The sequence below is a fragment of the Argentina silus genome (genome assembly GCF_951799395.1).
Source record: "Argentina silus genome assembly, chromosome: 13".
Lineage (NCBI taxonomy): Eukaryota > Metazoa > Chordata > Actinopteri > Argentiniformes > Argentinidae > Argentina > Argentina silus.
The window spans coordinates 3422649-3450148 of NC_139667.1; the positions used below are offsets into that span (position 1 = coordinate 3422649).

Here is a 27500-nt window from a genome sequence, read left to right on the forward strand (position 1 = left end):
GAGGAAAGGAGGAGGGAAGAGGAGGGAGGAGGATGAGGGGGGTCGGGGAGGAGGGGTAGGGGTCCCCTGTTCCTCATTCAGAGGCTGTCAGAGGCAAGGCACTTCATAACCGCCCAGCCCCTGCTACAGGCCGCCCTGATGGATTGATACGGGCACATTAGCACAGTAGGGGCAGAGTGAATGCAATCATATTCAGCAGCGCGGCGGTGATAATGGGGCGGAGATTGATCCTGAGGAGGAGGAGGAGGCTGTGTGTGAACGGCCGGGCCATTAGGAGCTGTCAGAGCAGGAGCAGGAGCAGGAGCCGGGGTGACCTTCAGCCTCACCTCCACACGGGTGGGGGGGGGGTCAGCCTGCGTCTACTTCGCTGTCCGTGTGGCGCAGCACGCAGTTGAGGGCGAAAATCGGAGGCGCCAGGGGAGTTACAGGTGGCGGATCAGACGATGCCGAGCAGAGCTGGTCTTGAATGTAAGCATTCTCTCTCCACCACATGGAAACCCATTGCCAGGCTCATTCTCTTTGGGTTAAAATTGAAACACATTCAGAGTGAATGACTAGAAGGGTGGCAGTACAGGATCCATGCTGTACCGTATACATCAGGCCACACCACAGAGAGGAGGGCATCACTGCATTAACAAGGAGCAGGACCCAGTCAGTCAGTGATGCGTTGTGGGGATCAGTGGAGCTGGAACCCACAAGTGTGTTGAAGCAGCAGCAGCCCCTCCGCCTGAGGCCTGCCTGCCTGCCTGTCCCACAGGAACACTCTCCTTTCAATTACCTCCAATAACAGCACTTCTCAGAGTAGTCACCGTCCCCCTGGGACTTGGGGCCTGATGCCCACGGTCAGTGGACCACGACAGGGGCATTCATCACGGGGCGGGGCAGGGCAGCAGCTGTGGTCCGGGGAAGAGGCACGCGCCAAACCTCCCTCTGGGACTGGACCCTGGCAGTGTCACACAGCCATGGGGGGGGGGGGGGGGGGGGGACTCCCAGGGGACAAGCACACAAATACAACCGCACATATGCACACGTAATCACACACTCATAATCTCACACACACACAATCACACAATCACTCACACACAGTGCAGCCCTACATAAATCCCATACTTGTACTTTCTGAAGGCACACTGCATTTTTATATTCATATTATTATTTCTATACCTTAATATTTCAGACATTTTCTTCAATTCATATTACATTCGATGTTATTCCACAGCAAGTCAGTATTGTAGTGTTTTATCTACTTCTGAAGGCTGAAGTGAAAGCAGTGTCCTTCCAGGACAGGAGGGTGTCGGGCCAGGCCCCCCTAGGGGGGGGGGCTGAGGGAGTTTTCACTGCTTGATTGTGCTCTACCCATTAACCAGCTCCCGCTTTAATAGCCCACATGTTTAAAGGGGCGGGGGGCAGTAAATCCTGTCCTCTTGCCCTCGTTCATGTGTACTCCTCCGACGGCCGAAGAACACACAAACATGATGAAAAAGTAGCTGAGATTTACTGGGCCTCCCCTGACAGCCAGGAAAATGAGAAAATTAAACCCCAGCACATTAAACAGGCGCCCATTACAGGCAGCTTGGAGACCCATAACAACCGTCACCGTGTCGCGCCAATTCTGAAGTTGAGGTGCATGACATGGTTGTTAAAGCAAACATCCCTCTTGTTACGCCAGCTCACATCTCTATCCCAACCAGGCATCCTCATCTGTAAATATGAGCCAGAAATAAGCAGATAATGTTATTCATCTCGACGCAGAAGTCAATTACACTAATCTGTGCTTTTATAATTCCTACATTATGCGGGACGTTTGGGCAGCATCGTTGCTCGTCATGTGATCGCTGCAGAGAAGCCGACATGAAGGTGAACCCTGAGACGACGCATGCATGCATCCCTCCCTGGTCAAGCTGCCAGGCCATGCACATTTGCCAACAACTTCCAGCAGTCGCTTGCTTGAGCAACTCGAATGTTGCCATTAAACAAAAATGTATTTCTCAATTTTTCTGAGCGGGGGCAAAGCCTTGACAAATCAGGTTTGGCGTAATCCGCTCCAGAACGAGCCTACTTTAATCATCCTGTCTTTATGGAATTTTACAAATCAGCGGTGAGCTTGCTGTGAAGCAGGACGTCCGTACGGGCGGCCCACATCCCAGCCACACACCCCCTCTGCAGGGCCAACCTGGCCCATATACATCTGCAGATTTACAACAGGGGCAAAGGGCTGCTTTTCCCCATTATACAAGATTACAGTATTCTGTTTTAAGCATAGAATGGAGGCTAAATCCACTGCTGGTTTACAGTAGAGGAGCCTCAGTGTGCTCCATTTATACAAACAATAGTGGGAAAACGACTGAATAACCAGTGTAAAGAAAAAAGCACCATCTGATGTTATAAAATGTTGTTTGAACCTAACAGCAAGCTGAATTCAACAATACTTTCAGTTTGTGAGGTGGATGTGATTTGAGAGGTATTTGCTTTGCAGTCAGTAACAAATCCCTCTGACGGCTGGTCTATTTGTTGTTTGCGTCTGGTGTGCTTCCTCTTTGGGAGAAATATGAGCACTTAGCTACATCTCTCTAATCCACACTCTATGGATTAGGACAATGGATGGAGAAAATCCGTCAAACCAGATTTTGCATTCACCGCGTATTTGAATACTTGTTGTATTATACGAGACCTGCCTCTACATAACCAGGCTTTTCTACCATTCACACCCATGGAAAAGGACTTTTTTCTCAACCCGGTGTTCTCTCACTTTAACTTAACTGGCTTCTCAATATAGTTTGACAACAATATATCGATTACTGCCATATTGTTAACGTCTTAGCCTAACTGCTATCTTATTACTAATAACGGAGGCTGGAGGGCTGCTCGACAAGAGGGTATGATTTGCTGTGAGAAATCCCATCAAATCTGAAAAGTGTCATCTTTACTCAAGCAGGTATCAGTTCACAGGGAAATTAGTCCTAGGGCTAGCAGCACCATCTAGTGGTAGTTTAAGGAGTGACAGCCTACACACCACAAACAGTGATACAAATGTGGAAACCGTTATGGAAGGAGCAAGCAGGAGAAAACAGAGAACAAAAATGTTTTCATTGCACAGACTCAGGTAATCAACCCCCAATTTTACAAAACGTTTTCTCCCATTTTGTGTTGTAATTCAACGACATAGAATTCAACCATACCAACGCCTGTAACACCTATGTTTGTGAGCACGACACTTTGCATTTCTCAGATAAATACTTACACTCCTCAAGGCCCAGCTGATAGGCCAGATTCTGTAGCCCTTTGACCTTCTCCATTAGGTTGGCTGTGGTCAGACTCCCCAGCTCTGGGAAAACATTACAGTAGGTGCAAGTTGAACTCTTTTCTTAGGTTCTCTAGGTTTATATCAGTCAATATTACGGTAATATGTTCCTATTCATATTGTATAACATTTTACCTTTTAACATTTCAATGTCCTCACTCTCCAGTTCAGCCATCCATTTAGGTGGAGAATTTGTGATAGGCTACAAGATAGAGTCAAACACCATCAATGCACCTTTCCTCTTACATTTGGGCCGATTCATTTTAAAATTCTATGAATATCTGAATTATAAACTCACATTTTTACAGGACGCAGCAAATTCTGCAACTCCTGGCACTGTGTGAATGATGACAACATTTATGAGCCAAACTTATCAGAAGAATGAGGAATGGGGGAACACATTGAGTTACCGTGGCCCCAGGCAAGTATGTGTGTGTGAGCCAAATGTCTTGGAGAGGACAAACTTACATTGCTCTGGCCATAGGTCAGGTGATGCTCTATCCAGCTTCTCAAAACTCAGCAGAGAGGACTCAAAGTCATCACCTTACAAGTAAAACAACAACAACAACAAAACAACAACAGGATTAAAGCCACCGTCTACATTATTTCCAGTCATTTCAATCAAAGAAATGTTTACAACGCCTTGGTTTTGAACTATAGCCTATGACCTGAATATACCTATGGATATTAGTAGTAGTATTAGTGTAGTAAAACTGTTTAACTTGATCACAACCAAAATACAATTACTTAGAATATTGTTTATTATGCATTATTTATGTTGTTATAAGACCATGTTGTTATATGACACATGGTAAGGTAATGTCATGGCATGCCATTCCTTGAACACTACACATACATTATGATGGACTACAGGTCGACTTCACACTCATGAGGATAATTTCCTCTCAAAATACAGTTTGACAGATTGACAGATAAATAAATATACATGACAGAGGCCAGGCCTATCAGTTTCATGTCCCATAGACCCATAATCTTACTGTCCCTCATCATACCATGAACATGATGAATACTCTTCATATAGCAAATAATGTCAGTGTTAGATAACAGTGTTAGGTTTTCTAGAAATATAACGTGGGGGATTTCAACAAGCTGAACACATTGTCGCAGCTGGTTGTAGTTGGTGAGGACATGTCACCAGGTGAGCCTAGCACTGCGGCTAGCTGCCTTGTTTTGCAAAGCTAGCCAAACAAAAACAATGTCCAACAGGCACAGCCTTGGGATAGGCGTTAGACGTTCACTAAACAACACTGTAACTTTTTTCAATTCATAATGTTCGAACAAATACAGGTAATGAAACAGGGCCGTTTTGGAGGCGTTGTGCTGTTAAAATGTGGATTTAGACACCCAACAACCGAGTGAGGAATTAGAATTTACCTCCATTTGGAGACGCCATCTTCAGATCTGTGCACGTGATGTTATGCAGCCAATGGGTCGCCGATTCTCTCGGATTGACGTATCGCCGCCAGAGGCTGCACTACCGCGGCCTGACAGCAGGTGGCGCAGCTGTAGCAGGTTTAACCGGAGTGGTATATCGTATAATATAATAATGTGCCATATATAGCTGACGCTTTTATCCAAAGCGACTTACGTTGCAGTGAGTGCATACATTTTTCAGTATATATATATGAATGAATGCTATTGTTTAACTAGTGTAGACTACTGGTTAAGGAATTATGCATTTATATTACATCACTAATCTATTTACTGTTCTAGACTTTAACATTGCTTATCAATTCGTGATACCGTCTGTAAAGCCCGAACATAGTCCGAAGTTTTACAAACCTATTACACAATATTATTCATCTGAACGTCATGATGTTGCAAGGACAGTCCAACAACAGCATTAAAAATGCAACAGTATTAAAAAGGGTGTTTACTTTTTTTTAATGAGGATAATGACAGAGTTGCAGTTAAAAGTAACAATCCCTTTTCTTTATTAACCAAAAGACAAAACCAGTACAGTACAGATTACAGAACGTATCAGAAAGCACTGTATCTCACCCAGGATGAATGGGAAATACTGTGTCCAATACCAAGTGAAGACTTCAACAGTCAATAAGGTATCATAATGTAACAAATAATTAAATATGAATTAAATAGTAACAGTTATGTACATGAAATATGAAGTTAGAGCTCCTGTAGGCACTTTGATCATTATTGCAACTCAGTCAAGATAAGACAAAACACATGTTTAAGGCAGTTTTTGTTGACATCATTAGCATTCCTTCTTACTGGAATAAACCTGTCCTTAAATCTAAAGCTCATGTATTTCAAGTCAGTATCTCCGAACTCCAAAGGAGTAAGTTTGTGTGTAGTGTCTGGTCCTAGTATTTTACAACTCAATACTGTCCGAATCACTGAAATATTCAGCATACACTGATGATAAAAAACACTTTGAAATGTTGAGAATATTTGCCATGTAAATACTTGAATGGGTAAACAATCCTTAGTTGTGCATATTATGAAAATACTTAACTCTGAAGTTCACATAGTGTTTAAGAAACAGATACACTTGTCTAAAAGTTACTCTGACGTACAAAAAATCCTTCTGATGTCCACTATTGTACATGATTATCATACTGATGTACGGTATTCCTTGCCCACCAATACTTGGTGACTTAAAATTCCCAGGAGTCCATCCACTTGAGGCTGGCCATGGCGCTGGCAGGGTCGTAGGCCAGCGGACCTCTCATACCATAGGAGAGAGGGTGGAACAGGTAGAAGCTGCGTGGGTCGGGAGAGGACAAGAGACAAACATGACCATGAGCTAAAGGGAAGGTAACCGACACAGGTGGATGCAAAAAAAAGAAAAAAAGAAAAGGCAGAAGTCCCAAATCTAGATCATGGATTAAGATCAAATCAATAGATTATCTGTCACTGCAATGACACAGTTCTAAGTCTGCAATGGAATGAAATTCAAATCTCTATCAACAATATGAACCATGTTATGAATGACTGAACTGAATGAAATGCAGGTGAAGCGCAAGCAAGGCCTTATGGACATCTCACCTGTAGAGGATGGCCAATAGTAGCGCGGCCTGCCCCCCTCTGACCAGCCAATGGGCATAGGGTGGGCGGAGCAACAGACCAGCCCCCTGCAGCAAGGTGTCCAACGTGATGCCTGAGACAGAGAGAACATTCTTACGGAACACTGAACGACACGGAACGCTGAACCGTTCTGAACCACACCAAACCTCGAGCCAAAGAGAGACTACTGAGAGGGAGGGTGTAGTGTGTAGTACTCTACCTGTTAGCATGCTGCTGAAGAGCATGGCAGGGAAGTAGTGGTGGTAGTAGAGGATGCGTCCCATGGCGTAGAAGGGAACGTAGTGCAGCGCCCAGCCCAGGAGCAGCAGCCCCCCACCCTTCCTCAGCATGCCGCAGAGCTCTGAAACACGCATCACACAGCAGTGGCAGAATCAAGCACTCAAAGTGGTTAAGAATCTTGTGTAGAAGAGTCTTGTGTACACAAGCCGGTTTCAATCTGAGAAATGAAAGCCTGTCTGCTACCATGGATCTTCCTACCTCTTGTTTTTATGTCCAGCGGGAGTTTTCTTTGAATGGCCACAGAGGCCAAGGCCACCATGAACACATACAGGCCTAGACAGAGCAGGTTGAGCCACCAGATCACCTGGAGAGGAGATAAAAACCTTAGCCACATACAGGGCAGGGTAGCAGTGATGCTTCCTGTGTGTTAAGAGACAGATGCGGGGCACAGGGAGTAGACAGAAAAGCAGAGACACTTACAGGGTTCCCTAACAGGTACACACGGTACTCCGTCTCATTCACTCCAGAAAACCTCAGTCCCTTTACAGAAGCAACAGAAAGGTCATTGGTGAATAGCTCATGGGATTGTCAGACCTCATTGGATAAGTTGGAGTATTCAAAATGCTACCAACCTGATAGTTGATTGGCCAATGCCAGGGTTTGGAGTTCATTTCATTGTCTTTGGGCTTTAAACCGCTGTTGCCCTGTGACAACATTTAGATTAAATCAATACATAACAGTAAAACTTCATTTATTTGGCAATCACCCTGTGTGTGTATGTGTGTGTGTGTGTTCTCTCACCCTGAGCATGACTATGTGGGACTCCAGCAAGATCTCCAGGAAGTGGGGCTTCAGCACCGACAGACTAATGTTGGGCACTATCAACACACACAGTTACAGATACACTGTCAGAAATAATGGGCAAAGGGCATGCATACTGTACAATGAAATGAAAAGATTGGAGACATACACTTGGGATTGATATGATCCTCGATGTTCCATTGAGAACTTGGGCTCTCCTTCAGGTACGGGCTACAGGTAACCTCCACCTGTTCCCAGCCCCTAAACAGAGAAGACCTACTGTCACACACAACCAGTCATATCTGGGCTGGCAGGTATCCTACCACCACTGCTGTTGTGCCCTTGAGCAAGACAAGGAAGCCATAGTAGCAGAGAACCATAGGTGAGACTAGACCAGTCCTTCTCTTACCACTTAGGTAAGGTCTTGCCGGACGAATACAGCACACAGCCAGTTGCACGGTGCAGGAAGCGGACTTTGCTGCGTAGCACCTTAACTAGGTCTCCCCTCCGACCCCCCGAAACCTCCACCTGCCATAGATCGTTAGGGTCACCTGTTCCATTCTGACAGCACCAGGACAGGAGGAGACAGAGACCAGGGTTCAGGTTGAGACAAAACACCTACCAAGCACATTAACAACAATCAATAACAAAAATCGATATTTTAAAACAACGTGTTCACTCACAATGCCATATCCTGTGACCTGGAAGTGTTTTTTGGTGAGAGGGGCCTCGTGGAGGTGACTGTGAAGGTTACGTGTCGTCCTAAAAGGGCGGGAGAGAACCACACATCATACTCACAGACACACAGCGATTCGTTATCATTGCTTTCATTTATAAACAGATGAGGGTAATTCCTACTCTTTGTGCTCCAATCGAATGATGTCACCATGACGGACAAGGTCAGGGGCTCCAGTCTGAGCTGGACAGCAAACGACAAACAAAACAAACAATAACAAATACAGTCCATGTAGGCATTCTGTCTTGTAATCAAACTGCATGACTGTTTGCCTGGCCTCTCACCATCATTGTCACCCGGCCTCTGGACCAGCCACAGGTTGTTATAGTCCTTATGGAGGTAGGCAGTGACCTGCAAGGAGAGCAGAGGAGGGGGGGTGGGTGAGATCCTGGCGTAGTGATATACTGTAAACTGGTCCCAATGGCTTTGGAGGCTCTGACCATCGTGGGTGGTGTTCAGCCATGAAAATGTAATGCGGTGAAACCTGTGGCCATGAAAATGTAATGCGGTGAAACGTGTTGCCTGACCTGCTGCTGTTTGGCCCCCACTCCCTCCGGATACAGGTGCCAGTGAGAGTGGAGGTAACCTCCAGCGATGCGCAGGTTCTTCACGGTGATGGTAGAGCCATACGCCAGGTCTGTAGGAGGGAGGAGGGGGAGGGGAGGGGGAGGAGGGGGGGATACAGATCACCATCAGAGCAAGACAGGGAGGCCTGGGGTGCATGGTCTCTGAAGCCTTGTGGTTGGATTCTACTTGTCATTAGAATACACTTCATTTCTGATATGTGGAAAGTCAATGCACCGCTATGTAAACAAAGAGGGTGTGTATGGAGGATGTTGACTATGCTCACACTCAGGCATAGACGCATTGTGCAGGTTGTTTCCTATCAGACGGGACTGGAAGGCAGAGCTGAAGAAGCCATCTCCTGGTCCACTGGAGAGAGGGCGATCAGAACGCGTTGTTGAAAAATGAGTTAATATCAATTACAGAGGACATTTGTTTTTTCACTCAGTGATATACAGGATATATTTATTTCACTCACTTCATAAACAATCAATCAATCAATCAATCAATCAATCACACAAACATGGCCAATAACACTCACCTTTTGTTCAGGACAACAAAGTGCACTGCAAATATTGTAATGTAGAGAAACAGCGGAAGCAGAATGAGGCCAAAGACCCGGGCTAGCAAGTGCTTCCCAACATCCACCTGAGAGAGAAAATGCAGTGTAGTCAGATCTTGTAATCAATAACCTGGGCAACACATTACTATTTGAGATTTGATGAGTACCAGAGAGAGGTGCAGGTCCCCCAGTAGTCTCCAGAGGTCCCAGGCCGTGTTCAGTCCCACCAGCAGGATGACAAACAGCCCCACAAACTTCACCCCCAGAGCCCCGGACAGGTTCACCCCTGTCAGTACCAGCCATAGCCACCAGGGCGCGCTGAAGGGCCTGCACAACGATAGCTCGTCAGTAACTTGACCAACAGTTTAGAAGCAGGTTTGGAACAGCATGTCACGTCTGAGGCTGTGGCTGGGGAGACGCCTCACCTGTATCTCTGCGTGTTGAACTTGACCATGCTCAGCACCGCTCCCAGGATAAAGAACATGAGGATGGGGTCCAGGAGGATGTACTGAGAGAGGGTGATGCAACCAGTGTCTGTGGTGGGAGCAAAACAGGCGGAGGTGACTATTCATTTAGCGATAAAAATCAATCACAGGGCAGTCTGACGCCAAACCAAATAACTTAACAATTCAACATAGTTTGTCATAAATAACCAGGTGCTATAACATGGTGAGGTGGGTCATGTAACCAATGGATGTTTGGAAAGATATCAACATGTCAGTGAAGTCAGAAACAGACTAGCTAGTTGTTTGTGTTGCTTTGCCAGTGTTGGTAGATACTCACCAAAGACAAGCAGCACAGCGGAGATGAGAGCAGCAGTCGGGGACTGGGACAGCTCCAGCACTGTGAGGTAGGCAAAGGGGGGCAGACAGGAGCCCAGCCCTGCACACAACTACAAGGGGAGACACCAGGTAAACAAAGTCAAATCAGTTACATTTACATTTATGGCATTTAGCAGACGCCTTTATCCAAAGCGACTGACAACCAATACAAAAAGACACTTACTCCTCTCATCCCCCAGTAGTTGTGGTGCTCATATTTGTCCCCTGGCTTAAGGAAAGGGAAGGTGCCATCATAGCCGGTCATATACCCAGCAAGCCCAATCAGCATCTGGCCCAGCGGGGAAACGGATCAAAATCATACTGTCAAACTCACACATGGACACCTCCAGCAAAGCAGAATCTAAAAAAGAACCTGTCAGAACATGTAGAGAGACGGTGTACAGGTAGCCCTACAGGTATTAAGCAACGTATAAACCTGTAATATGTTAGCGTTTGTATTGTAGAAAGTATTTGCATGTCTTACTTTGCCCAGAGGCGGGTGAACATCAAAGAAGAAGGTCCTGTTAATGTAGTAGCTGCCCATCTTCCCAAAGTGAGTCTCATCCCAGCTAAAAGAAGGTGGGGTACACAGTGTGATTGATTATAGGGCCTGCATGCACATTAATTGAATTCATGAGTGTTCAATTGTGCATTGCAACTTGTAAGGGCACATGGCCATACACAGTATCACTCACCACACATGAGGGGGCTCCATGATTTTATAAAGGCGTGTGGAAAATGAGAGCAACACCACCAACATGAGGTGAATTGTGCTGTGCGTCTCGTGGTGTGAAGGGTTGACTTCCCCATCACATTTCGCTGATGTCCCATTTGAGGACTGTCTGTGGATGTGTGTGTTATCATCCTTTGACAGCTCAGGGTGGGCTGACGTGTTTGAGCTCCGCTGCTCTGCGTCCGGGTTAGCTCTCCGATGTCGTAGAGTTGAGGATTCTTCTGTGCTCGTCCATTGTGCCACACCATCTTTCTTTGCCATGAGTTAAAACTGGAATAAACACCGACAATTCCTTGTCTGTGATCCCTCCCTTACCAAGCAAGAAGAACTTACAAACTGTAGGCTATCTAATGCATCTGTCGATAGGCGTCGTTTCTTCGTAACATGATCTATTCTACTGCAACAATCTAGCCAACATCAACAACCCATGTATACTCTGTTACGCTGTACATTAGTGGGCCAATGTGTAGTAACAGTGTAACAGAATATTACCATTGAATTGTAAATATAACACTGTACGTGTCACAAGCAAGCTAACTTCCAGCAGCTTTCAGCCTGCTTATACGCAAGTGAATGCAGAATTGTGTAGCTGTATCATCCTCCCCGTTTTGACCAAGAAGTGCATTCGAACGAGGAATTTCATGTCTGGCTACATTTTTCCTTTTCGGAACCAAACCATTTCTCAAAATAATCTATTTACCTATTTACCAAGCACTGCTGTGCTGTCCTGGTGGCATCAACAGCATTTCGTCGACAGACTATCCGCACAACACCCGCAATTTACAAATCATGGGAACGTTGTCTTACCCTATCTATCTAATGCGCATTAAGCTTGCGTATGTTTTGCAAGATCTACGAAAATGACGCAGCATAGGACGCTCTTTAACTGTCCACCTTTGTCATCCACATGGACTGATTGTTGGGATAAGGAGTTTCCTGCAGAAACCATTGGACGCACAACCTAGATGTATGGACACAATTTCCCGTCATCCAACTAAAATCCAGGATCATCCAATGGGAACATTTGTGACAAGGCTGCTTTCCGAGGCAAAAGCCCACTGTGCTCCGCGCCATAAAAACACTAGGTGGCGCTAGAACACTAGAGATTTTTAGTAGGTGTTGCAATCATTCAGCAAATGCTCTCAAGTGTCTGTGAAGACTGTTTAGACATTTGCATAAAGATGGTCATATTAACATAAGGTATAACCAGAGATCGTATATACTAAACTTACTTTTTTGTTAATATACTTTAAAGAGGCTTTGGTATAACTGATTATATTACCATCAAGTTACCTTGCCTATGTAATGTCATACGCTTAGGTTGGGGGTTCGATTCCCGCTGGGACCACATATTCTGAAAATGCAGTCATTGCAATGTAAGTCGCTTTGGATAAAAGCGTCAGCTAAATGGCATATATTATATTGTGTTATTGGTATTGTGAATTACTGTTGTTAAATGTTGAGATGATAAGGTGTACCCGTATTTCACAGCAAAAGGAGACAAAGAAATATAGATATTTTCAAATTTTATTTTGATGACTGATAGTGACTACAGTCAAGAGGTAAACAAAAGGAATGAACACGACATTTGTTTAGATCACTGCGTACACATCCTTTACCACCACAACTGTGGTTTACAAAACTTTAAATAGTATCCAATAAATGTTCACCATTTGTTTTTACCTCAATGTAAGACTTAGTCTGGGTATGTGACGGGATGAATCATACAATATAGAGTACAGTGAACGTTACAGTGTTACCGTGGCAACAGCTGCGTATTAGGTTTCATCTATTTGAATGCAGGTCAAGGGCATCGGTCGTTGAAAGCAAGACATCCTCCGAAAATGTAAAAGATATTTCTTATGTTTGGGTGTTGGCAACATCTCTCTAACCTCAGGGAGTTGAGAGCATCAGATTAGTGGCAATTTTATGTTACCTGAATGTGGAGGAGGATAGATAACATACTTATTTGATTGGAAATGCAACAAAAAAGAAAAGAAAAAAAGAAAAAGTGTACAGTTTATTGAATGTGAAACGTCAATGATATTACCTGCCGATCCCAGTTAAATGATTTCAAAGGCAGATAATGTTGTTTATTTCATCATCACAGCCTGATATTTACGCACAGAGTTGTTATGGTACAACCACTACTGCTTGCATTTCAAAAGCCATTTGTCTTTGCATTGAACTCGCAGGATCAACGGCACCACGTTGGGTCTATGTTAAGAACAGTGCTACCATTTCCAAAAATTACATTGCAATGTCTGCTCCACAGGGCAGGATACATACACTTTCTCATACACTTTCTCTGGTACAGTGTAAACCACTTTTCTTATACATAAAAAGATATGTTTAAAAAACATTTTTTACAGAAATATATAAATCTACATAGCTACACTGTAATGCTGAATGGATAATTTTTTTTTCCTTTTTGTCAAACAAAAATATTGGTTGCACTATATGCATTATTAGAATACGTATGTGACATAAAATTAATACATAGTACTAGATCTGTACAAAATATCCCAAACCTCTTCAACAAAGCCTTTACTCACATTCAGAGATGCACACATGGGAATGTTCTATCATGGGACCTGAAGTCAGTTGTGAATGTGGTTGAATGTAAACATCAGAATTTAGCTGTGGGACCCAGTCTGGGCTGTATGTCTGTCTAACACTCTCAGGCTGTTGTCATACATGCCATACATCTGACCTGTTCGTGACCAAGTGGGAGAGGGGCTAACGGACCATATTCAAAAATATTACATAACTCATCATATACATTTACGGCCTTTCCATGCCCATGAACAATGCGCTCACAATGTCCCCGTTTGACTTTGGCACTGGCAACAGGTCAAAGTTACACTGAGACAGCATGGGGAAGATGGGCAGAACCTTGTTTGTTTTCAGTTCTTGCTCTCGATGCAGCCTTGTCACCAGACCAGCCTCTTCAGCTTGGGACTTCTTCAGGCTGTGGACTGACAAGATGCAGGCCATTCTGATAGGGTTAAAATGACCATCTCAAGCCTGTACAATAGCATCTCTATGCAATGTTCAGGTAAAACACATAGAAAGGCAACAGTCCATCTTATTGTTATCAAAGGGAGGGGCTGTTGGTCCATGTAAAGGCCTCCTCACTGACCACAGACATCTTTCTTGACTTATGTGTTCCTTTGGTTAAGGAATCCTGGGAGAACAATATGGTCCATTTCTAACATATAAAGAGATTATGATCAAAAGTGGTTTGAAAGTGACTTTCCCTGTATACTGTAGCAAAGTGGTTTTAACAAAATGTCCATGTCTTGCAATTTCATGTTATAATATGAGTATAATGGTGGTTGCATGCTTATGACAATCAGAGCACTCCGGGTTGGGTTGACCATCTTCAAAACACATTCACACTATCCCCCCACATCATTAGTACGTCTATTGGTCTGACAAATAAGACAATACAAATCATATATGCCCTCTGAAATGGTTCTCATTCTTACTTTGCAGAGTCTTGTCATGTAAATGAAATAAATAATAAATCAAAAGAAAAACAAAAAAGAAAATCGGAGGAGGAGAAAAACGACAATGTTGAAGATATGTATTGTATGCATATGAAACTGCCTGGGGTTACTGAATGGAAGGTCAGTCCTCATAAAAATCCCTTTAAGGCAAAATGCAAATGTTAAGAAATACTAAATCCCATGGAATACATTCACTGCACAGCTCCTGGTCCCCTGTGTAAATATGGATGAATATGTGTGTGGTAGACATGAAAGACATGAACAGGTAAGCGCTGTATAGGTGTGTGTGTGTGTGGGTGTGTGTGTGTGTGTGTGTGTGTGTGTGGGTGTGTGTGTGTGTGTGTGTGCGTGCCTGCCTGCCTGCGTGCGTGCGTGTGTGCGTGCGTGTGTGTGTGTGTGTGTGTGGGTGTGGGGGACACACATATGTTTTTTTCAGCGTTATAGTTGGAGGTTTAGTGCCAGGCCCGGGGAAAAGGGCAGAGCAGTGTGAAGATGAGGAGAGAGGGGGGGTTAGGGGGGGGGGGGAACTGGTGGAAGGAGCCCGGCAAAAGGAGACAGAAAACAGGAGTAGCGCCCCAATAGTCAAGCCTCTCAGTTCCCTGCCTCCCTGGGGCCGGCAGCCTCTCTCACCGGGAGCTCTGGGATGCAGTCGTGGGGCTTGGCGGAGGCCACAAAGCCAGACAGGCATGTGCACTTGTAGGACCCCACCGTGTTGGAGCAGACCCCGTTGTTACACAGGGCAACCTTGTCGCTGAGGTCCTCACACTCGTTTATGTCTGCGGGAAAGGAGACAGACACGCAGCGTTAGGGAGGGAGGGAGGGAGGGAGGGGGGAGGGAGGGAGCGATTTCACAGCAGCTGCAGCTGTTCCTGTCACATGCCCTGCCGTGGCAAGTCTGACTGAGTGGCTTAGTGGGTATGTGGGGTATGATCGAGCAACGCTTAGGAATGATTCATATCACCGAAATCACTTACGCTTTCTCCTCAGCAAGACGCTCTCTCACAATATCCATCTTCACTCATTCCTTGTGTCACACAGCTTTCCAACTCTCTCTCTCTCTCTCTCTCACTCTCTCTCTCTCGCTCACTCTCTCTCTCTCTCTCTCTCCCTCTCTCTCTCGCTCTCTCACTCTCTCTCTCTCTCTCTCTCTCACTCTCTCTCTCTCTCTCTCTCTCTCTCTCTCTCTCTCTCTCTCTCTCTCTCTCTCTCTCTCTCTCTCCCTCTCTTTGTGGAGGCTATATGGTATGCAATATAATTCTGTCTCTGGAAAGCAGAACATCTTTACACTCATCACTGACTGTCCACTAACCAAGCATGCTGTTATATTGGGTGTTTGGGGTTTGATACGACGGGTTTGATTGGGTGTTTGGGGTTTGATACGACGGGTTTCATTGGGTGTTTGGGGTTTGATACGACGTGACCTCAGGAGTTGGAGCCTCCGGCCATACCGCACATTATTAGACCAATCAGATGTTCTCGCCGACATTCAAAACAAGTTTAAATGTAATCTAAAAACAATAAAAAAAAATGTCCCTTCTCAATGCTGGCCTTGATGTGGTTTTTCGTGTCCTGGTTTGGCTGGGGAGGTCTGGTTGTATTTCCTCCGCAGCCAAACTCGAACGACCCTCTGCTCCTCTGTTTATGTCGTCTCTGCTCTGGAAATGCTGGTGGTATTTCTAATGTGACTCTTGGAGGGAGACGCTCCCACAAGTGTTTTCACCAATTAGAACCACTGAGTCGGATTCCATTCTGTTTCCCTGTGTTGTGGGAGAGCTGTCAGCCTTGGAGCTGATAGTCCTGTACGCGGAAAGATTCCTGCACAATACTGTAATCTCAGCACATCATTACGAGACGAGGGTTTCGCTTTCCAACTAAACAAACACAGCCCATTGAAAACCTGTAATGTCCATGTACTACATGATGGGGCCAAGATTCAAGGCCTTTTCTTTCTGCAGTTGGCAGGGTGTGTCTATATCATAAGTTCAGACCAGAGGGTTAAGAACAATACATTTTGAAGAGTACTTTGATCAGTTTCCCATTTACAATAACTAAAGCAAGATTGAAAAATGGAAAGCCTTTCTTTGGGCTGTGTGATATTGCATGATGAGTTGCAGCACCTCATTGAAGTGAACCCAAGACCTGTCTCCATAGGCCTAAACCCTAGGAGAGGCTTCTTCATGTTTTAATGATCAAGCCTCACGCTATACAACAGCACATATTGAAATGTGTCAAAGGTGGAACAGATCAAAAGGTTCTGTACAGTACATGGATTTTTGTTTCCAAGAATTCCCCCAAAAAATAATTCCCCAAAACAACTGTTTTCACTTGGATCCCAAACAGAGGAGAGTGTGACTGAGGTTGGTCTTTGGTGAGACAGGATGCTGAGAGGGAGAGGAGGACCTACCGATGCAGGCCATCTTGGTGAGGTCCAGCTGGAAACCGTCAAAGCAGTCACAGGTGTAGCCTTCCCTCACGCGGACGCAGCGTCCGTTCTCACAGCCGTTCAGGATGCCACACTCCTCTGCCCGAAGACCCTCGAAACCATCGTAGCGCTCTGATTGGACGGAAAAACGCCATGGTTAGGATTCTCTCTCACACAATGTCATGAGAATAGTCTGATCTGCTCCAGTGGATTACAAAGTACTGTTGTTACAGATACAAAGGAGGCTGCCCAATATCGCTGTTGAGTTTCTGCTGCTACTTACCACGCCACCTTATGCTACTGTTATAGCTTATTTCTATTATTATTATATTGCATTGTTGATTGTTCGATTGTTGATTGTTGCATTGTTGATTGTTGCATTGTTGAGGAGCGAGCTTGCCCTAAGCATTTCATTGCACTGTATCCTGTATATTGTGTATCTAATAAATAAACTTTGATTTGATTTGGTTTGGTACCGTTGTAGGGGTCCAGTGGGAGGGGCTGGAACTCCCGTGGTCGGTGAACGGGGACGCGGTGATACTCTCGTGTGCCGTAGTCGTTGGAGGAGTCAGTGAAGAGAGGGATGCCCTGGGGGTCGTCAGGGTTGTAGTAGGTCCCTCCAGGGATTGGCTCGTAGTTGTCCCAGTACGGGGGGAGGTAGGGGGCCTCGGGACCGTCTGGCGGGCCGTACTCATACCCTGGTCTCTCCCTCAGACTGTCAGACACTCTCCTGGGAAGGTTACACACTGAAGCGTAGTCCTCTAATAAAACGCAAACACACACACAGACACATAAACAAACACACACACACACACACACACACACACACACACACACACACACACACACACACACATTTGCAGTGAGATATCTACAATATCATACATAGCTACATGAAGGAAAATGGGCTGTTTCACGTGTTCTTCTTGGGAATTATCAAAGAGAAGTGCAAACTCACCAGTGCCCCTCCTGGGACAGAAGGCACACTGTTCGCTCCAGGCCACGCCATAGAGACAGCAACACTCTGTGTAGGTGGTCCTCCGGCCCAGGAGGGGGGTGGCACACACATTGTCATCTGCCATGCGCTGCCAGCAGATGTCCAGGTGGATGTCCTCTGTGGTCAGAAGGAAGGACGGATGGAATGAGGAAAGGAATGGAGGGAATAAAGGAAGGGAACATAATTTACAAGAGGAGAGGAGAGGAGAGGAGAGGAGAGGAGAGGAGAGGAGAGGAGAGGAGAGGATGGAGTCTATTTAACTCGTTTTAATCTGTCATTAAGTGTTTGTTTCATCTGTCTCTAGGAAGAAGCATGAGTCCTAGTGTAACAATAGATGTGGGAGTGCCTGTATATGTGTGTGTGTGTGTGTGTGTGTGTGTGTGTGTGTGTATGTGTATGTGTGTGTGTGTGTGCCTGTATGTGTGTGTGTGTGTGTGTGTGTGTGTGTGTGTGTGTGTGTGTGTGTGTGTGTGTGTGTGTGTGTGTGTGTGTGTGTGTGTGTGTGCGAGGCCCACCCTCAGTGGTGTTGACACCTATGCAGCGGCGTCGTGTGGTGTCCAGGACCAGAGGAGGACTGCAGAAGCAGTTGAAGGAACCGTGGGTGTTGACACAGATCCCATCCTCACAGGCCTTTTCTCCGTCACATTCGTCAATATCTGTAACACACACACACACACACACAGGCACACACACACACACACACACACACACACACACATACACAGGTCAACCATTAAGTTGCCTAATGAGAGTTCTCCAGCCCTTTAAACAGCAGCAGGTGGAGTCAGACAGAGGTACTATTGGCCCTTACCCACACACTCCAGTCTGATGTTGTCATAGTAGAAGCCCGTGCGACAGTAGCAGGAATACGAGGAGTATTCATTGGAGCAGATTCCGTTCTTACAGATCTCTGACCCAAACATCTCACACTCGTCCGCATCTGGGAAAAGCAAGGAGAGAGAGAGAGAGAGAGAGAGAGAGAGAGAGAGAGGGGGAGAGAGAGAGAGAGGGAGAGAGGGAGAGAGAGAGAGAGAGAGAGAGAGAGAGAGAAAATCAAAAAATAACCAAGTGAATAAGAATGCACTCCTTGCCGCTAGGCGCTGAAATTCTAAATTGCATCCTGTAATCACGACCAGTGTGATGTCTGCGAGAGACGTCTAACACCTACTGTATGCCCTCATATTATCACAGCACCTTGCCTGGAACAGCCTTCATACACTCTATTAGAACAGGCTGTCAGTGAACACCTGTGCTTAATTGCAGGTGTCCCGTCAAGGCTTAGTGCAGCAGGCTGGCTGCAGAGAGAGGGCCCTAAACGAGCTGGCTGCAGAGAGAGGGCCCTAAACCAGCTGGGAAATGACGGCTGTTTTTGCACTGGATGGAAATAAAAGTGGAGCTGAATCAGCACTTTTCTTTGTGTGTGAGTATGACGTTACAGGGGAAGGAAAAACCAACTCTGTAGCGCCAGGCCTGAGGATTTGGTGTGTGTGTGTGTGTGTGTGTGTGTGTGTGTGTGTGTGTGTGTGTGTGTGTGTGTGTGTGTGTGTGTGTGTGTGTGTGTGTGTGTGTGTGTGTAAGTACCTTTGTAATGCTGCTGTTCCACACTCTGGGAAGAGGCCGCTTGGGGGAGATGTCCACTGCCATGAGGACACAGCAGGTTAAACTCCTCTGTGGAGAGAGACAGGCCTGGTTAGACAATGGATGGACTTCAGCATGATCCTGATATCAGACGTGAAGTGTATACCTTCAACTGCCACTGCTGAGAATGCTCATTTACCCATAGACATAGGCTCCGGCATTCACCGTTAAACAGCAGGCTTAGCCAAATGGAAACACTGGCATGTGAGTCAACACACTATTTACTCTCACATGATTGATTAACGCATGTCAAAAGCAAACAGCGGAATGCGGTGAAAGTACACAAGGCATAGTTGGGGTTTAATAGTGAGCGAGAAGAGAAAACATCCCATTGAGGGCACGACGCTTACTAATGTAAATATGCCCCATTAGTGTACACATACTCATGACGAGCCAAAGACAAGCCAGTTCCACTGACTCAAGGTGAGGTGGGCTTTTGCCTTCCATTTTGTAATCAGCATATCAGTAATCTGTTTACACTGAATGGATGTTAGTGTTTCAGAGTGTAACGTTTCCATGGTTATTTTGCCAAAAGCCTATATCTTATTTCTTATTTGCCTTTGTGGGGAGTTTGGCTCCGGGACATTTGGCCCTGAGGGCGAGTGAATTATGCAAATCAAATTCCCTATAGCCGGAATAGCATTCATGCAATTTGTTCTTCGCAGACTTCAACTGTAATGCATTTAGCCCATTAGTGAGACAAGTTAATAGATGTCATTATACTTTCTCTCACTCTCTTCCACCATTACTCTTGATGGTCACACACACTCTCTCTCTCTCTCTCTCTCTCTCTCTCTCTCTCTCTCTCTCTCTCTCTCTTTCTCTTTTCCTCTGTTGTTTCCTCTGAGTGATTTACCACTCTTGGGGACCTCACTCTCACACCATAGCACTCCCCCTCTCCCTCTCCCTCTGAGTCTCCCTTTCTGTCTCCCTCTCAGTCTCAGTCTCAGTCTCAGTCTCAGTCTCAGTCTCAGTCTCAGTCTCAGTCTCAGTTTCAGTCTCCCTCTCAGTCTCCTTCTCCCTCTCCTTCTCCCTCTCAGTCTCCTTCTCCCTCTCCTTCTCCCTCTCAGTCTCCCTCTCAGTCTCCTTCTCCCTCTCCCTCTCAGTCTCCTTCTCCCTCTCCCTCTCAGTCTCCCTCTCAGTCTCCTTCTCCCTCTCCCTCTCAGTCTCCTTCTCCCTCTCCCTCTCAGTCTCCCTCTCAGTCTCCTTCTCCCTCTCCCTCTCAGTCTCCTTCTCCCTCTCCCTCTCAGTCTCCCTCTCAGTCTCCTTCTCCCTCTCTCTCTCCTTCTCCCTCTCAGTCTCCCTCTCCCTCTCAGTCTCCCTCTCCTTCTCTCTCTCTCTCTCTCTCTCTCATACCTTTCCCTGGGACGGGGCATTGGTGGATCTCGCAGTCGTCCCCCCAGCCGGCCCCCACCGTGCAGCAGCACTCCTGCATGGTGGTGTTACGAGAGAGCACGTTGTCGCAGAAGTTGGCGTCGTTGAGGTTGTAGTAGCACTCCTTCCTCTCCGTGCCCGAGGGCGTGGCCGGGGAGGCGGGCCTATGAGGGACGGCGACGGCCTCACCTGGAGCAGAGGGCAGTGACATCACTCAGGGGGACACACAGGTGAATTCAGTGGGAATGAACAATGAATAGCAAATGTTGACCGCTACTGTCAAGGCTTTCATTACTACAACAAAGACTACATCTAACTCCATTACCAATATCAGGGCCTGGGGTTTTTCCTGACCATGTGACCTGAGTTTTTATACAGTAATAGCCTTTTTATACAGTAATCACATCATAATGATATCATTCAGAAATCAGACAGACATTTTAGTCCAAAAGCTGTGAGTGCCCATACAGCAGTGAAGTGTATACTAACCCTAAGCCTAACTGCCACTGCTGAGAATGCTCATTTACCCATAGACATAGGCTCCGGCATTCACCGTTAAACAGCAGGCTTAGCCAAATGGAAACACTGGCATGTGAGTCAACACACTATTTACTCTCACATGATTGATTAACGCACGTCAAAAGCAAACAGTGGAATGCGGTGAAAGTACACAAGGCATAGTTGGGGTTTAATAGTGAGCGAGAAGAGAAAACATCCCATTGAGGGCACGACGCTTACTAATGTAAATATGCCCCATTAATGTACACATACTCATGACGAGCCAAAGACAAGCCAGTTCCACTGACTCAAGGTGAGGTGGGCTTTTGCCTTCCATTTTGTAATCAGCATATCAGTAATCTGTTTACACTGAATGGATGTTAGTGTTTCAGAGTGTAACGTTTCCATGGTTATTTTGCCAAAAGCCTATAGCTTATTTCTTATTTGCCTTTGTGGGGAGTTTGGCTCCGGGACATTTGGCCCTGAGGGCGAGTGCTCGGAGTGAGTTGTGCAAATCAAATTCCGTACAGCCGGAATAGCATTCATGCAATTTGTTCTTCGCGGACTTCAACTGTAATGCATTTAGCCCATTAGTGAGACAAGTTAACTGTTGCCCAACCCAAAAAGACTGGAAAAGGCTCTGAAACTTTAGCAGAGAGGGACAACCCAGATAGATACTGTACTGGAGAACAGTTACAATACAGGGTAGCGCCTGCCACTGGTTACCCAGATGTTTGGATAACATGAAATGGCTCATTAAAGCAGAGTCAACTCCGTCCCCCTGTGATAGGATGAGGCCTTAAGTCCTATAAGTCCCTGTGTGTGCTGGGTTACCCTGCGGGCGGCACTGGCTGGTGCTGGGATCAAATTCCTCATTGTCGCTGGGGCAGATGCACAGGAAGCTGCCGTCAAAGTTCTCACACAGGGCCTCCCCGCACAGCGCTGTGCTCATCTCACACTCGTTCACGTCTGGGGAGAGGGGAGAGGGGAGAGGGGAGAGGGGAGAGGGAGGGGGGAGAGGGGAGAGGGGAGAGGGAGGGGTCATGGAGCAGAGCAACACAAGAGTTTCACACAGATACACACACACACACATGTTCACATTCTTATACACACACACACACACACAATCTAACTAATGTAACTGTAATCGACAGTTACAGGACACACACACACACACACACACACACACAATCTAACTAATGTAACTGTAATCTACAGTTAGAGTACACATACTGTACATACAAGCACACACTTACACTTACACTTACACTTACACACACACACACACACACACACACACACACACACACACACACACACACACACACACAAACACACACTCACATACTGTACATTGGTCAACAGTATATCCTGTGTCTTTCTAACCAGTAGAGTACCAGAGCTCAGCCCTACGTACCGACACAGCCCTGGGGGCCGTCTCCCGGCGGGTTGGTGTACCCGCGGTCACACTGGCAGCGGTAGGCTCCGTCCGTGTTCTCACAGAAGCCGTGGTCCCCGCAGATGGTCTCGTTCACACACTCATCGATGTCTAAACAGGAGAGGACACAGAGGTGAGCGTGACATGACACATTAGCGTTGGGCATGCGGAAGGTATTGCCGTGGAAACAAGGTATTAAAGCGTATACCGGTTTACTTCTGTCCATACCGTCCATACAGTCTGTATTTTTCTGTTATTATATCCATAAATGTTTGTTTCATAAACATAATCCAAACTAAACTTGCACACAAGCATCACAAGGCATGATCAGTAAATCTTGGAGGAGGTCATAAATCTGACTGGTAACGATTGCCAGAAAGAGAGATAAACTACTTGCCGTAGATTTGCTAGAGGTTCGAGTCATGTTGAAAGTCCAGTAAAATATATTACTGTGTACCGGGGTATTTTGGAGGGAAGGTATACCGGTTTGAGAATTCTAATACCCAAGCCTATACTACATCATCATGTTTATCTGCTACGCCTGTTGCTGTACCAATTCATATGACTGGCTTTCTAATGACTATGCTACAGTACTCAAATAAACACTCCTACTGCTGGAGTATGACTTACAATAACAACAGCAATCACCATCTTCATAACATGTCAGACCGTGAAAATGAATACAGGGGGGAGAATTGGATAGTTTACAGCTTCGTGGGGACCCAGATCATTTGATTGAGTCCATTGTTCCGGCCCGGATTGGCTATCAGTGAACCCAATGAGAAGTCTGTGAGCTGTCGCCCTCTGCGTGGCTAGTACTGTAGCTGTAGAGTGTCTAAGGTGAAGGTAGCATCTGTGTTTCCTCTGGTGAGGTCTATGGGAAGTGTAGAAGTGACTTGTTGTTCACTCACGGGGCCAGTGAGGGATAATGGAACAGCAGGCCCTGGCTTACAGACATGGAGGGGCCTCCACACACACATAAGCCACTTCTGAGATGTTTTTGTATAGATGGACAGTAATGGGTAAATAAATACGATTTATACTTGGCTTGAATTTTGGATTTTGCGCAACAATTCTGGGCTGCATTGCTGTACATTCTAATCAACGAATATAAAAACCTGTCTTGACGTCCCATGAAACTAAGCAGGGGAGCTGATCTGGGCAGGTTCAGAACCGGATGCAAAAGGAGGGAAAGGCCAAAACCTGGCAACCCGAAGCAGTCCCTCGCATGCACAGCAATAGATCATAAAGCATGCTCAGGAAAAAAATCTGAGGGGAGACCTTGTTATGAATACATTGGGATGTGTGAGGGAAGGAAAGCATAGACTAGCAGGCTGTTAACACTAGACTACATAATACCAGCGTTGATTCCTGACCTCTCTGTGTAAAATGGAACATTTGTTAGCAATTTCTTACATACATAATTTAGTATTTCCTGGCATCCAGTACGTGGTGCCGGGGCCAAAGACAGATACTGCTAAAGAGGTGAGGCTGATTATAATTGTTTGAAAAACAAACACAGAGTTTGATCACACACATGGGTCATTTAGGGTTGCTCTCTGGTCAACCAAATGAACCGCTGGTCAATGTTAACCTGTCAGCTCACCGCGTTCTGTGTCCCACAACCTGTTACAGTCCAACACAGCTTTTCTGTGTTATAAAATGGCGCTAGCTCTATAGCATAAACAAGGATAAAATGCACATATTTAAGTCATAAGTCATATTCAGCAACATGCTTTTTTTTTTTGTGAGGGGCACCTTTGTTAAGGAATTTGAGGGAATTTTGCCAACTTTGTCGGAGACCAGAAGCTGTGTGAGTACTCATAAACATAACTCCTGGATCAGCAGGAGCTAATCTCTCAAATAGCGTGTTCAGGAGTGGGAAAACGGAGGAGAACATGGTGCAGTATTCTCCAGTATTTCTCACATTATGGAGCATGACATAATGACAGGTTGGACTCCAGTATGGATGATGTACTCAACTTTAGGCTGTCTGTCTTATCAAAAATGCTAATGCCTCGAATGAGAGCATATGAAAATACAGTGGCGCCTCAGACACATAAAAACAGAGCAGATTCATAGAGACGGAAGAAAAAGAAATGACATTTGCATATTGTCTAGAAGCACTTTATTCAGTCTCAGGCGTCTCGTAAATGCCGTATGATATGAGGAAGGACGCAAGGCAGCCAGAGAAACCGCATGAAGCAATCCATTTCAGCAGGGACAGAGGGAGGTTTGGCTTGGGCCCGGCCTTCCATTCCATTACAGTAGAGTTCATTCTATAAGCTCTGGCACGAGACACGGGCCTACTGTCACAAACCCCCAGCCCTACGCTGACCCTCCCTTCACCCTCTCAGCCTGGCGGGGGACAGGGGCCTACTGTCACAACCTCCAGCCCTACGCTGACCCCCCCTTCACCCTCTCAGCCTGGTGGGGGACAGGGGCCTACTGTCACAACCCCCCACCCTACGCTGACCCCCCCTTCACCCTCTCAGCCTGGCGGGGGACAGGGGCCTACTGTCACAACCTCCAGCCCTACGCTGACCCCCCCTTCACCCTCTCAGCCTGGCGGGGGACAGGGGCCTACTGTCACAACCCCCCACCCTACGCTGACCCCCCCTTCACCCTCTCAGCCTGGCGCAGGAACAGGGGCGGGGGCATAGCCATCCCCAGGCTAATAAAACTGCCATGGACAGAATAGGGCTGTGTTTTGGTCTAAAATACTCTAAATACATCTCAAAATGAGCAAAGAGGAGAGCCCAAACTAGTGCCATAGTAGTCAAAGGGCTGACGTGAAGACAGAGGTTGGCAGGGGACATAGGACACAGTGTAATGCAAATATCAAACATACTGTATACAGTAGCTGTTGTTTCCATTAAAAAGGTGTTCTCATACTGTGGCACACCATGTACACTGTAAGAGAAGTAACAATGACCCCACTGCAGAGTCTGGACTTTGAGGATTTGCTACAGACCTGTGATAAGCTGAGGCGTATTGTGTATCACTGTGAAGAACATTCCGGCATGTGTAAAAAGCTTAAGTGAGTTTTTGGAGCATCAGTGTGAGTGCAGCGGCAGCAGCAGCCAGCTGGGAGGTCTCTCAGGAAGGTAATCTAGTCGCTTTGCTCAGCTGCTACATGAAATAATCAGTGTCTGCAGCAAGGTTTTCATTCATCTGAAACATGGAACAAATCTGCCGTTTCCACATCTGTACACACTATGCGTGATGCTATCAAGCCATTGTCTTGGGGAGGAGGGGAGGCATTCGGGCCAAATTTCTTTAATGGACTTTCCATGGGCTGCCTCGGCCTCTGACTGTGATGTTGATGAAGTCCTTGGGAGTGACAGCATTACTAAACAGGCCTATTAGAACTGTCTGTCCAGCCAGAGAGCAAGCCCCATGCTAATTGCAGACCTGAGGCTCAATGGCCTCTGGGAAATGCATAATGCAAAATCTAATACAGAGCTAATACCACAGCATGGGGGTCGGAAACAGCTTATGAACACTGACAGTCCAGGAAGTTGTCTTTCCATGTCATGATCACTGTATTTACGTCAGCTCTGGAGGCATGCAACACTGAAATACTGGAGAGGGGAGGCAAGGGGGGGGGGGGGGGGGGGGGGGTGAGGTAGGAGATGGGGTGAGAAGTTCAGTTTAGATGGGAGGTGCTGAGCCGCTGAGGCCCCCCCCCCCCCCTAATGGTCTGACCCTTGCCTTCCTGAGAGTGGATCCGGAGTAGCAATGGCAGCAGATCAGATCAGGTGGGCAGGTTAAGTGGAGGTCCCTGTGGGGGGTGCTAATGTGGAGCACATGGTGATGGCCGTACCGAGGGGCTCACTGACTGTTGGCTCACCTTCCACACTTCACCCCTATTCCCCGGGCAAGCCCTCTTCTGATTGGACACACGTGCAGCCCAGGGTTACCTGACACTTTGGGATTGGACAGGGATGAGGTCAGGTATTCTTTTTTTTTTTACGAGGAAGCGTGTTTCCGCGTTTTATCTGCTGTTTCTTACCTGACCCCTGCTGACCTCCGGCCACTGCAGAGGTCAAGGTGTCTTTTAAAAGCTGCGCGCGGCCACTCCTGAACATCGCCCTACATCTGGTCCACAGCGTAAGATAAGTCACATGTGAGAGACTTCGCATTACCCTGCATTAGTGAGGGTGGGAGGCTGCATTAGTGAGGGTGGGAGGCTGCATTAGTGAGGGTGGGAGGCTGCATTAGTGAGGGTGGGAGGCTGCATTAGTGAGGGTGGGAGGCTGCATTAGTGAGGGTGGGAGGCTGCATTAGTGAGGGTGGGAGGCTGAGGAGAGTGTGGCCGCAAACTATTTCCGGTCCCGATTAAAGACGTAGACGTAGCTGCTTTTCTCATGTGTCGTACCCACACACACTGCCTCTCTGTATGGCATCATTACAGGGCTGGGGAGCCCAACGCGGGTCCGATGGAGGGAGGCGGAGCACGGTTGCAGCTGAAGCTGACACTCTGTGGAGAAAAAAGACAGTTTTCCCCTTTTGTATTATGACCACAAAATGAGTGTGGTAAGCAGAGCCAAAGATAACCGCCGCCCCATTGGAGGCCCGCGAGTAAAAATAAAACAACGCCCCTCGGAGGAAAATGGCAAATTACAGCGTCTGGGGGCCCTTCTTAAATATTTGATGATTTTTACAAGCGGACAAAAAAAAAACTAAAAAAAACTCTCGAAAGTAATTGAGCTTCCCTCCCTGGACAGACACACACACACACACACACACACACACACACACAATTGAGCTTCCCTCCCTGGACAGCCACTTTATTGGGGTGACGGCAACATC

General features: G+C 46.5%; 3 protein-coding genes across 3 annotated transcripts in view; all 3 read right to left on the reverse strand.

Annotated features, from left to right (window-relative positions):
- lin52 (lin-52 DREAM MuvB core complex component) overlaps nucleotides 1-4748 on the reverse strand; it is a 13009-nt gene extending 8261 nt beyond the window's left edge. Inside the window, exons 1-5 of the mRNA XM_083683868.1 lie at nucleotides 4697-4748; nucleotides 3770-3844; nucleotides 3600-3637; nucleotides 3437-3503; nucleotides 3242-3325 (exon numbers count right to left, since the gene is read on the reverse strand). Of these exons, the coding sequence (XP_083539994.1) occupies nucleotides 3242-3325; nucleotides 3437-3503; nucleotides 3600-3637; nucleotides 3770-3844; nucleotides 4697-4715 (283 nt within the window). The 5' untranslated portion in view covers nucleotides 4716-4748. The remainder of the gene's footprint in view (nucleotides 1-3241; nucleotides 3326-3436; nucleotides 3504-3599; nucleotides 3638-3769; nucleotides 3845-4696) is intronic.
- A 470-nt stretch (nucleotides 4749-5218) lies between these two features.
- Nucleotides 5219-11129, reverse strand: pomt2 (protein-O-mannosyltransferase 2). The gene is made up of 21 exons (XM_083682971.1): nucleotides 10769-11129; nucleotides 10558-10642; nucleotides 10258-10362; nucleotides 10036-10144; nucleotides 9678-9786; nucleotides 9420-9579; nucleotides 9232-9338; nucleotides 8977-9059; nucleotides 8654-8763; nucleotides 8411-8477; nucleotides 8249-8309; nucleotides 8074-8152; nucleotides 7800-7951; nucleotides 7560-7651; nucleotides 7391-7467; nucleotides 7222-7293; nucleotides 7070-7129; nucleotides 6848-6953; nucleotides 6570-6710; nucleotides 6332-6443; nucleotides 5219-6046 (listed from the first exon to the last, which is right to left on the reverse strand). The coding sequence occupies exons 1-21, from the start codon at nucleotides 11065-11067 to the stop codon at nucleotides 5941-5943; spliced, it is 2292 nt and encodes a 763-aa protein (XP_083539097.1). The 5' UTR covers nucleotides 11068-11129; the 3' UTR covers nucleotides 5219-5940.
- Nucleotides 11130-14757: 3628 nt separating this feature from the next.
- LOC310813794 (latent-transforming growth factor beta-binding protein 2-like) overlaps nucleotides 14758-27500 on the reverse strand; it is a gene marked incomplete at its 5' end in the record, with an annotated part of 90017 nt that continues 77274 nt past the window's right edge. Inside the window, 10 exons of the mRNA XM_083682913.1 lie at nucleotides 14758-15094; nucleotides 16723-16872; nucleotides 17217-17501; nucleotides 17699-17854; nucleotides 18253-18393; nucleotides 18549-18677; nucleotides 19319-19405; nucleotides 20732-20938; nucleotides 22082-22216; nucleotides 22665-22796. Coding sequence (XP_083539039.1) covers nucleotides 14910-15094; nucleotides 16723-16872; nucleotides 17217-17501; nucleotides 17699-17854; nucleotides 18253-18393; nucleotides 18549-18677; nucleotides 19319-19405; nucleotides 20732-20938; nucleotides 22082-22216; nucleotides 22665-22796 — 1607 coding nt within the window. The 3' untranslated portion in view covers nucleotides 14758-14909. The remainder of the gene's footprint in view (nucleotides 15095-16722; nucleotides 16873-17216; nucleotides 17502-17698; nucleotides 17855-18252; nucleotides 18394-18548; nucleotides 18678-19318; nucleotides 19406-20731; nucleotides 20939-22081; nucleotides 22217-22664; nucleotides 22797-27500) is intronic.

Excerpts from the sequence above, each read along its gene's own strand:
- pomt2 (XM_083682971.1), bottom strand. The coding sequence starts at position 11,067 with ATGGCAAAGAAAGATGGTGTGGCACAATGGACGAGCACAGAAGAATCC. Across the intron at positions 8,478-8,653 it reads TGGGGGCCAAACAGCAGCAG|GTCACTGCCTACCTCCATAA; the intron begins GTCAGGCAACAC and ends CTCTCCTTGCAG. Across the intron at positions 6,444-6,569 it reads CTTCAGCAGCATGCTAACAG|GCATCACGTTGGACACCTTG; the intron begins GTAGAGTACTAC and ends TCTCTGTCTCAG.